Source organism: Trematomus bernacchii, unplaced genomic scaffold (genome assembly GCF_902827165.1).
Source record: "Trematomus bernacchii unplaced genomic scaffold, fTreBer1.1, whole genome shotgun sequence".
Lineage (NCBI taxonomy): Eukaryota > Metazoa > Chordata > Actinopteri > Perciformes > Nototheniidae > Trematomus > Trematomus bernacchii.
This window is the reverse complement of record NW_022987973.1, coordinates 7,735,810-7,747,923: the sequence shown is the minus strand read 5'-3', so window position 1 is coordinate 7,747,923 and position 12,114 is coordinate 7,735,810. Positions and strand designations below refer to the sequence as shown.

The 12,114-nt window shown below is 41.8% G+C and overlaps 1 protein-coding gene across 1 annotated transcript in view; it reads right to left on the bottom strand.

Moving 5' to 3' along the window:
* phlpp2 (PH domain and leucine rich repeat protein phosphatase 2) overlaps positions 1-10,549 on the bottom strand; it is a 32,443-nt gene extending 21,894 nt beyond the window's left edge. The window contains exons 1-3 of the mRNA XM_034116074.1: positions 10,243-10,549; positions 7,368-7,648; positions 3,549-3,682 (exon numbers count right to left, since the gene is read on the bottom strand). Coding sequence (XP_033971965.1) covers positions 3,549-3,682; positions 7,368-7,648; positions 10,243-10,455 — 628 coding nt within the window. The 5' untranslated portion in view covers positions 10,456-10,549. The remainder of the gene's footprint in view (positions 1-3,548; positions 3,683-7,367; positions 7,649-10,242) is intronic.
* Positions 10,550-12,114: the final 1,565 nt, after the last annotated feature.

Below are 12,114 nucleotides of genomic sequence, written 5' to 3'. Positions count from 1 at the left end.
ATCTGCACTGTGCAGAACACAGATGGAAGAAGCACAGCTCAAAGCTGTTTTTGAATGCAGATGAAAACAGACCTTTCACATGGTGGATATTTTTCATTTGCAGTAAGCCTTCTGACTTGAAAACTGACCATGAGTCTGACTTGGATGATAGATTCAAATGAAAAAGACAAAATCCTCAGGAGAAATGGAGCCCCATCACAGAAACAGCACGTTACACGGAGCTGTGAGGAAACCATGGAGAAACTGTGCTCTCTGTGTGTTGCTCGGGGCAATTCTGTGGGAGCCCGGATCAACAGAGATTCATTTTTCTCTTATATCTCAGTCGGACTGCTTCTCCACCATTTGTCCCTGTAAACCATGTCTTTCTGCCTTGCTTCCATAAAATGAAGAACCCACTTCTGTCACAGACTGTGATTTCAGTCTGTTCCTTCAGGCCATTATTATTATTTTACTCAGCGATCGACCACTGGGCCTTGGAGTAACAGACAAAGTTCACCGTCCATATCATCACAGCTTAGGACATCCACAGCCTTCATTTAATTTTCATTTCCAATAGTAAATCAGCACCAGCCAAATCAATAACTTATTAGGTGAGTCCACACTTTTCCCAGATGACTTATTTCCTTCTGCTTAGACTCTGACAGTGTGCCTGATGTGAACGGTGCCCAGCAGATTCAGGTCTCTGAGCTCAAATATGTGAGACAGAGATCACCCAGGCAGAGGTGCAGCAGGGCTCAGTTAAGCTTCATCTGTGCTACAGCTGCATGGGCCGACACATAAAACCACTGGCCCTCAGGTCTCTGCAGTGTTTTCACTAGGAGCATTTTTTATTAAGTCAGCATTTAGAAATGTTTACTCCCTTGTCCATGTTTGTTTTCATCTCATCTGTGCACCACAGCAGGAGGTTGAGTGTGTGGGGGGGGAAGCAGGAGGGTAGAGAAGGTTCGAGATGAGTTTCCTGAACAAATAAGAGTTACCTGCTGCATTGCACTTTAAACTCTTAAGTGGCTTAAGATGATTTGGGCCATGAAACAGACAGCAGTTATTTGTTTTGCAGGAAGAAATTGAAATGAAGACCAATGTGGTCTGTGGATTATTCAGATAATCCAGAGAAAAATACAATGCTGTTCAATTGTTTTTAGTGAAAGAGCCCCATAAGCAAAAACCCATTCACCTCCGTTCTATTGTGGTGGTGACAGAAATCTCACTGGCAGTTACTTCAGCACCACAAATACCTAAAACCAGAACTATCTGCATGGCAAGACACCCTTTAATCAACTGGCAATCTCTCAAGTTTATTTTAAGACTGCTCCTAGGTTAGGACCCAGTAATGTAGACTCCTTTTAAATGCCCAGCTGACTCATGCAGGGCACCACATCAGGCAGTTATGTAGTGTACCGAGGGACCACAGTTTCCCCATCTGCTTAGTCAGATCACTACCCCTGACAACAGCTGTGAGATAAACACCTGGGAGAGGGATCTCAGAACAAGGCTTTTGTTGTGTGTTTCAACAATGCATCACAGCCCACCTCACCACTGTGGGTGGGAATGAAAAACCACAGTTACATTGTGCCAGCCAAAAATTGAGGTCTTCTAGTGAAGCCTGTGTGACTGGAAAGCTCCTGAAATCCAGCAAGGGGAGGGTGGGTGAACACACTGAGATAATTCAACAACCTGCAAGGTATACTACAAAACAGTTCTCACTACTTTCACAGTTTTTGGGGAAGCTAAAGGCCAAATGAAGTTGAGCTCTCTGCATTGGCGGTGCATCAAGAGTGCCCAAGTACCAATCATGCCTGGTCTCTGGTGCTCTTTTCCCATGAGCTGACAAAAGGAAGCAGGAAGTCTCCAGGGGGCCTGGCTAGACTCTGACCAATGTGGTCTGACTACTGATAGTAGCCAAGATCGGACCAGTTTTCATGTTGGCAAGGAGCAAACAACAGTAAAGCTTCCATTGCACACACAGGGATTAGGGATAAGACTGAGGCCACAGTGGGCTTGAGATCTAAACAAAAAAAACAGTTGTAATACCAGGTGGACATAAAGAGAATGTTAGCTGAAGTCAGAAATATAGAAAGCTACAACTTAATAGCCAAATTGCGTTCTGATAAGTGATAATTATGTGTATCATTATGTGTTTATGAAAGGATAAAGCAGGACTCCATTGCATCTTATACAGCAGAGAAGTCTTGGATTAATATGAAATACTTCTTAACTAAGCATCAAACATGCTACAACCCTCAAAGTTATATCAAGCAGGAAATGGGGCCTTTCTGTTTAGAGTTTGCATGTACTCCCCTAAATGTGTTGCTTAGTCTTCAAAGTCAGTTAATCGACCAGAGATTTCAATACAAAGCTGTTGAGATTTTTGTTTGGCTTGTATACTTATTCAGTGTGGCAGCACCGCATTTCAATGTAGTGAGAGTTGTGTCCTTAAATGTGGGAGGAATGACATTTGAGCCGTGGTTTGCTCAGTCTCCCTTTTTCTCTGGCAAAGCAGCATGTGAGCTCTTCAAACCCCAAACATAAGGAGTTCCACTGACTCAGCAGAAACATCAGTCGGTTTATCAACTGGAAACACATTACAGAACGTCCTTCACAATTCACCCTAATGGCAAATCCCTAAATTGCTACCAATGTAAGAGTATCATGAGACCAATGCAAAGACTCGAAAGGGGAAAGCTAGTTATGGCTCTGGGTTAATACAAACTGTATGAAGACACATGCAGGTATACACATTTCTCCACAGAGCTACATCCATTCTGCTGGTGCATTAATATACCACACTGACAGAGGGATACTTAGTCACTCTAGTCCTGGGGTGATGTGTTGACAGCAGCAGGTGAAAGGCAGCCCACATGGGGATAGAGAATCACCACAGGATGAGGGATGGTCAGTCACTAATCATGAGGCAATGATGGGTGTCCGGGCTTTATTGAATTCTAGCTTCAGCATCACTTTCAGGAAACCTCAAAGAACAACTGGCTTCGCTTTTATCTGGCCCGAAACAGAGCTGCAATGACTAGGTGACTAATCCAGTGAGGATGATGGGTAGGTTTCCTGCAACTCTGCTGCATTAAATTCCCTAATGACGGAGTTAACTTGCCATTTTAATATGAGACAACTTTACCCCTAATTTCCTCCGTAAACAATCACTAACAGCTTATCTGCTCTGAGACCCACCCTCACACTCTCTCTCTGTTTTCTCAAATACAAAATAGTTGTTTGACTAAGGGCGTGTATGCTTTTTCTATTTTACATCATATTGACTGACAAAACAAAATATTTAAAATCATCACCTTGAACATTGAGACCCTTTTTGTCATTTTAAAGACTTAACTATTAATCAAGGAAATTATCTGCAGAATAATTGATACGGAAAACAATCCGAAGTTGCATTCCTAAAATGCACTCACACTTTCCTACACACACACACACACACACACACACAGACACACACACAGACTTGAGCAAAAGAGGATGTGATTAAAACACGTTTTGCATGTAGTGAAGGTTGGGCATGACGGCCCCAGTCGATAAGTACTCACCACTGTAGAATCGGATCAAACAGCTGAGGTCTGAGTTAGCTGCTTCTTGCTGCACTCGTCCAGGCTCTGCGTAGCCCATAGCTGTCAGGTAGTCATACAGCATCTGGAGCGGACGTTCAGAGGGGTCCAGCCTCCTGCAGGACCAAAAGAAGGAGAGTTGGTGTAACAATGCCCGCCACACACCTAAAGCATTAACCTCAAACTATCTGTTCCTTTGTCCGGCTTAATGAACAGCAGAATGTTCTTAAAGAAAGGTCTAAAGACAGCCCAATTCCTATGAGTAAGAAACTCTTCTTGTTCATGAGGTGCTGAGTTCTAAATTGGAAAATTGCAGATCCATCAAATTAAATATAAAGCACTACAGATGTGTAAAGTTTCAAATGACCTACAGCCTTACTGCTGGTTTTGGTTTTTGGTGGGGTTTTGTTAATACAGTGAGGACAGAGGTTACAGCGCCCAGGATCCTCCTTTGGAGACAAAGTTACCAGACCAAAAAGTCGAAAAATCCACTTGTGCAAAATCCATAAATGTGATTGATATGGTGTCTGCCGTTTCAATGATTTGGTTCTCCACATAAGTAGATAAATGAGAGATGATGACATTGATATGCATCCCTCAGGATATATCTAATAATTGGAATATAGCTGTTAAAAGTCCCTCGTTGAAAACTGCATTTCTTTCCACATTTAGCAAAAATAAACAAGGTACATATTCATACTTGTTTAACCTTAAACCTTAGTGCTTTCTGTCTGGCTGCATAAAGGAAATGTTTTAATCATAATATACACTTACAAGTATAATGTTATTTGATTTAAAGACAGCTGTGGATGCAAGACTTAACACCTAAAAGCTGGATTTACACTGCTGGCAGGCCGGCAGTGAGAGGACGACCCCCGACCGTCCCTGTTGACCACTCACACTGACGCTCACATTAAACACAGATACGCCTCATTTATTCACAAATCCTCCAACCTTGGGCAATGAAGCAAGACACTGTTAAATCCCTTTCAAATCCTTTCCATTGGGTTCATCCATCCTTAGGCTGGAAGGTAAATTATTCAGCAAACTATGGAAATGTGTCCCTTGATTTATTGTAGACATACCCAGTAGCCCGTGTTTACAGAAACAGTTGAGTCCACAGAGGCGAATTTACTGAATTTGGTAGACTACTTTAGACTGTGTGGGTGTTCATAGACTGTGGTTAATTTATATGTTCTTGACACAATAACCATTTTGATAAGCTTGGTTCCACTCAGTAGTACCAACCTAAGAGGAGTTCTAATCAGCCAAAACAAGTGAAAACGGTGTGGTTGTGCAGGGTGTGCAAAACTGACTTGGTTTGAAAGAACAAGAAAAAGGAGATAATATTATTAGGGTGTGTTCTACGTGTGGTTAGCTGGCAGGAAATGTGATGCCTCAGCAATCATAGATCATTTATCATGGTTTCAGTTTCTTATCATGGAGACTAAGTGCTGAGAGAAGGACTGTTGTTTTCCAAAACTTAGAATGTACAAGCCAAATCACACTATTTGAGGGCACGCCTGTTTTTTCTAAATGGCTCTATTTGATGTTATGATATGTATAACATTTATGGACACACACTTTAGCAGTCCAACATATTTGTAACCCACATCGTGCAATCATTACAGGGTAGAGTGTTGAATAAAAAGTATTTGCATGATGATATTATTGAAAACATCCTCCATCAGCTGTTTCTTTCACCTGGCCAGTGGTGAGCCTACAACATAATAGCCCTGCATCACTTATTTGGGTTGTGCCTAATGAAATACTCCTTCCTTTCACTCTGTCCTGATCCTGCAGGAGAATCTTTCTGCTCTTTCAGAACCAATCACAAGGGTAATCTTGAATTGCAATTGGTCCGGGCCCTCACCTTGCAGATTGTAGATAGAAGCAGGTGAGAGGAGATCCCTCTGCAGGGCAGCTGGCCTCACTTTACATCTCAGAGGGAGGAGCCTCCTGATTTGGGAGGCCCATGTTATCAAGCTGCTATCTCCTCTGAGAGGAGTCAGTTGAAATGTCTGGGAGTCTCCCTCTGGAAGTGTCCATGACAGACTGAGAGGAATCCCCGGGCATACCCAGAACATTCGGAGGGATTACATATCTCATCTGTCATGGGAGCACTTAGGCATCCCCAAGGAAGGGTCTGCTGCTGGGAAAAAGACCACTGGAATGCTCTGCTCACTCTGTTTGCACTGTGACCCTGAGCTGGGTAAGTGGCTCAGAAATGGATGAATGGAAGGATGGATGTCCTCTATCAATTCAGTTGCCTCAGTAGATGTATCTTAAAAGGAAGTTTCCTCAACTGAAATTACAATGTTCCCAAAGCAGGCAAATACCCAGACTATGAGTTCCTGGATTACAACCCTCTTTTAAAGGTCAATCATAAATGGTCTTCCAAGTAATGTATTTTACAAACGTTATAAAAGCAAACAATGTATGTCTTGTTTTTATAGTTTGTGCTGTTTTCTTTTAGAATTAAATGTTTGTTTATGTAAATAAAAAATGGATTCATTCAGTTTTCGGGATGATGAAGACTTTAATATTACATTTAAATCCACCTGCTCATATTCGCTGGCAGACTGCAATTTAAATGGTGTACTGCTAGAATGTAAACTGAACTAACAGAAGCCTTTCATATATTTCCAGTCTGCAATGCCCACTGTCTTTAAACAGCATAGATATATTGAAGTCGGATCATATGCTGTAAGTGGATCCAACTTTTGGTTAACAGCCTATACATTGATTAAACAACCTCCAGTCATGTTCTCAGCACATTATCAGCATCATGACCATGGTACTACTATCACGCCATTAATACTGCAATCATAAAAAACGTGGCACTATAACATCACTTGCTCTTGGGGGCTCACATAGAATATTCCATAAGCCACCGTTATTTAAGCTGGATCTGTTTTTTCTTTTTAGTCCCTGCACATCCACATTGTCTTTGCCAGGTAAGCAAAGGAGAAGCAGCCCAGATGCCTTCCTGGTCACGGATCAGTGAACCAGCTTTTTATTCTCTCACAGACAATAAAGGGGTCATTTGCTATTTCCGTTGACATATGTCTCGTGGAGCTGAGAGGCGTACACTCATGTTCCCTGAGGGCATCCAGAGTGAGGTGCTGTGAGACTATGGGATGTTGGAGTAACTGCAGCAGGTTCTCAGTGCTGTGTTTGGCTGGTATAGTTCGTATATCATATAAATAAGAAGGAGATTTGTGCGTTTATTTAAAAATGCATTTATTTTAGATTGCCTTTGTTAGCTGTTACTGTACAGAATTTCAGATGTGTTGTTGTGTGGCCGGTGGAGGAGATGTGCTTCGATTTAAAACTATGCAGCTCTAAACCAATCTCATCTTTCAACTGTACAAGCCGAAGCGTTGTCTTTACGCTTCAAGTCATTTCTTCTCTCACATCTCTTTCAGTTTAGACATTTCCGTGTATGAACATGATTACACAGCGAATGTGAGCTGTCAGAATGTTTGGAGTGCACAGCAGTACTGTATTGAATAGATCAAATGAAGACACTGATGATGAAGGATTGTAGCTCTTGGATTTTGCATGCATGTGGCGGCCCATCCATAGTTACTGAGTCAGGTTTAACCCGCATCACTCTGCTGCTTTGAAAGAGGTACAGGGTATTTGGGATACTCCTGCCATGGCACTTGAACAAGAAAGGCACACACATCCAAACTACAGTCTGTGATGAGTATGTTATGTCAAAGGTCTTAAATGGAGGGAACACATTTCCCCACAGGAAAGGCTAACTTTACATTAATGACCTTAATGCATATTTACCTGACTAGGTCTCCATGCAGCTGGACGTAGAGCCCCTGTCCGCCCCTCTGAGCACACAGCTCCTCCACTGTGGTACTGGTGGAGCAGAGCACCAGCTGCAGGTCTGTCTGAGGGGTGGAGGAGGCCTGTGGGCCAGAGGCAGGTGGCTGGGGGTCTACTGTCCCCCCATAAAGACACACACAGCCCCGCTGGGTGTCCCCCTTCAGCCAGTCCCGCTCTCTTGATCCAAATCTGGTCTTTCTCGTCACACAGCCACGACTACCATTCCGCTTCATGTTGCGCTGCTGACACAGAGAGAGTCCTTTTAACACACAGATTGACAGCATAAACATGTTAACAACCTAAAGAACTTAAGGATGCTTCGAAAAATGTACTTAAAGGTGCTATGGGTCTACCTAAACGCAACATCTGTGCTGGTAGATGCAAACTGTAAACGTGTCAAGTATCTATAAATTCTCATCAAAAAATGGTTTTAGGGCTTTTTGTGTCAGTACTGGAACTTAAAATGTAAAGAGCCTACAAATGAGACAAACATAAAAACTTATCTGAAATTGAATGAACATAATGCTGTATAAAAAAGGCTTGAAACTATACCATAACACTTCTTTTTGCAACCAGTGGAGTACCTTTCTCGCTGAGGATGGACTTTGCGACTGCGTTACGAACAGGTACCAGAATATCATGTTGTTGTTTGCTCCTCTAAATGATGCAATGCTAAAATATCAGAATTTGACATTAATAAGGAATAATATTGTGCTAAAAATTAAAGTCAGCCTCTCTTGAAAGGATATCCAATCACTACCATGACTCCGCATGTCGTCTTTGCATTATACACACGCATGCACACACTCACAGTTTGTAAATTATGCACCTTGACCCCAGAAGATTCATCTAGTTTGGTGATTCAAAGGTGTCACCAATGTTTTTATCTGGGCCTCATTCATTGGTGCTATTCAGATGGCCTTTGAGCAATTCTCTGCTGATTGTGAAGGAAGAACACCTCAAAATAATTGGGTCTCTCTGGAAAATGTCAGAAGAAAGAGTAGTTTGGTGAGTAAAGGAAAGGTCTGCTGTACCAGCTACTGTGGCTGCAGTAATGGGGGGTTGATACTGGTCTGGAGAACACACACACACACACACACACACACACACACACACACACACACACACACACACACACACACACACACACACACACACACACACACACACACACACACACACACACACACACACACACACACACACACACACACACACACACACACACACACACACACACACACACACACACCACACACACACACACACACACACACACACACACACACACATCACACACACACAGCACACACACACACACACACCACACACACACACACACACACACACACGACACACACACACACACACACACACACACACACACACACACACACACACACACACACACAACACACACACACACACACACACACACACACACACACACACACACACACACACACACACACACACACACACACACACACACACACACACACACACACACACACACACACACACACACACACACCTGGATTTAACAACAAACAACTGCATGTCATGGTCTTGTTCTACAAATTAAGTATACTCGGCTTAAGCTAGTAAATGGAACCTTACCTAAGATTATTTTGTTAAACTTCTATTTTCAAGGTCAATAATAAACGTTCACTTTCACTCCTAAATAGGTCCTGCATGTAGTGGATTGATTATTCCAGAGGTTAGAGAGCAGGGAATGTAAACAGAGAAAGGCTAGTTTAATTTTCCCACCTGTTGATGAAGAATGGCCACAGGGAAAGAAGACATATACCCTTTCCTCATAAGCTACCATCAAGGTGTGTCTAAGGTGAGGACTGAGCCACTGCTTGCTGCTGTGGAAACCTCAGAGGTAAACCCAGGTGACTACAAACACAGGGGCGGCTCCCAGGTGAGGATATGTGAGGCTGAATAGAACATGCATGTTCAGTCAAGTCAGAGAGGATAAGATAAATATACTGTAAATGTAATGAGAAATGGACAGATAAGTAAAATAATAACAGAACCTCCTTACCCTTGCTCAGTTTTAAAGCTAGTAATTTCATTATGATACAGAAAGTAACTGTAACACTTACTGTATCTGTGGGATTTGGATGTGACCCCTGATTAAATTAACACACCCGGGTGCATTTTCTCACTGATACTCAAAAGCAAAACTCCAATAGCATGACTGTTTTACGGGTCAATGGGCTCTGTTCGAATAAATATTCTAACATTTCACTTAAGCTAAGTGAGCTTATTAACAGGGTGACGCTCTTCCTTTAGATACACGAGAAATCTCAACATTGCATACACATTAATTGAAGAGCAAAGCTGAGATTGTGTGTATGTATGTGTGTGTGTAGTGTGTATCGTTGCCTTGTGAAGCAGCTACCTCAGGGACTTTTATGTCATTACACATCATGTGTCTTGCCCTAAAATGTCATAGAACTGTTCAGCAGTGGGCCTTCCTATAAAAGCCCTAACAACCTACACTGAGAGTGAGTGTGTGTGTGTCTGTGTGTCTGTGTGTCTGTGTGTGTGTTGTGGATGTTAATTGGCTCTGGTACATTCCTCAACGAGTGGCAATAATCTAGAGATCAATCAGTAACTAGATAGTATCAATCACTGGGTATCACTGCCATTACATAATATTACAAGGATGCGTTTTCATTCTCATGCACTTTGCCCTGTTTGAATCACCAACTGCAATGTAAGAAAACCTTGACATGTAACACAATATAGACATAATTGTCGAGCACCTTGTTTGAATGCCCTGCTGCATCACAAGTAAATACATCCTGTCGTTTTGACTTGCCTTTAGCACCCGGATCCCCGTCGCAGCATGAGCTCCGGGACCACTGCGGCTGCCGCGACCTGCAGTCTGATTCAGCCCCGCTCGGTGGAGCACCGTGTCCGGCTGCCTGTCAATGCAAGCCCCGTTATCTCCGACATCACCTCCTTTCTTGATGCCTGTTTGGGTGTTAGTCGCCACGACCGCTGAATTATTATCCTCGTCCTCCATCGCCATGAATAATCCCTATTAAAAGCGACAAAAAACAAGAAGTGTCGTCCCGGTACGCGACTGACAAATTCCCACGGAGCGGTGCACATTCATCCCGTGTCGTTGCAGCGACGCCATATCCAGACTGAATCTGACTGCTGTCAGATGGGCCTGCTGGAGAGCTGATCAATAAACATTAAATGGGCGGGTTCAGGGTATTTATTATTCAGCAGCCACGGTCCGTTTCTGAGGGCAGAGGCGTATTACATTAATCATAAGGCAAGTCGTTCACCACGATGCAATTCATAACGAAAAATGACGTTATGCCCTTGGAGGGCGTGCTTTCGGTCTATGTTTCGTACTCGCGATGTTAACTAGACTGTACTCGTGTGATCATAAGCGATATCTGATATGATAGGGCTTCACTATCTATAACATTAATGTAACAATACTCATTCCCATTTTCTATGAAGAATAATAACTTTATTTATCACCTTTAATGCAAGCCCAGCTTATTTTTCTTTGCAGAGCAAGATAATATACAAAAAACAATAACAATGTGTACAAATAAAGAGTGAGAAACATCAATAAAACAAGTTATATAAACAAAACAGAAAGAGAATTACATTAATGAATTTAAATTGATTTTTAATATACATTCACTTGGCTTAACTGATGCTTAATTAAGTTAAATTGTCTGTTATATGCAATAAATACAAATAACGTTTGGGTTGCCAGGTTGGGGGAAATCCTTTTCGAACTCCAGACTTTTTTATATAAATTAATGAGTTAATCGGTTTGTAAGGATAAGGTTTCTATTAGCCTACCTCTTATCTTCTGGAAAATAACTGTGGAACATCAGGACCAATATCAACTCATTAACATAATATCTTATCAAACCTTCAAACTAGATGCTAGTGACATTCAATTATGTTAAATATTAATAAAGCCATAAATTAAACATTTCAAATCATAAATCAAGGGTAAATTGCATTACACACATTGTTGAAACGAAGGTCATAATTTAAAATTAGTTGTTCAGGCCAAATGTAAGAGCTAACGTTAAGCTAGTTAGCATGCTACCTAGCTTGCTAAATTAGCATGAACACAAACAATTAATATTTTGCTAGTTTGCGCCTTTTCCAATGCCATGCTTTAGCCGTTGGCTAACATTCATCTCATGTGCTTGTTCTTTACACATTGAAACATGTTTAATTCTAAAATGTACATAACTGAGCTGAGCTACTTTAACATAGTAGCCTACAGGCTAATTCATGTTGCTTTAATTGAGCTAAAACACAGTAAAGTTAGCATGATTACATTATTTTTAAATTGTACTTTAACAAAAACTTGTAATTCAATGAATTTATTGTATATTATTTGACCTTTGTTTCACACTGCAGGCAGCCAACCATCATTCTGAAGGGTGTTCATTTTCATGTTAGGTGGCCGTCAATTATTTGGGAGAAATGACTGAAGACATCCAGGCAGAAGAACAATGGCCGATGATCATTGATCTGTAGATGCAGGCTAGAGGTAGAGGACTCATCACAGACAGGTGGACTTCAAACCCGATAAGATGTAGCCCACAATGGCTCCAGGCCCTCAGGCGCCCCAAAGGTTCACTCATTGCCATTATGTTGTGGTCATTAATTAATTGCAAATGTGTTATGTATGTATATTGCA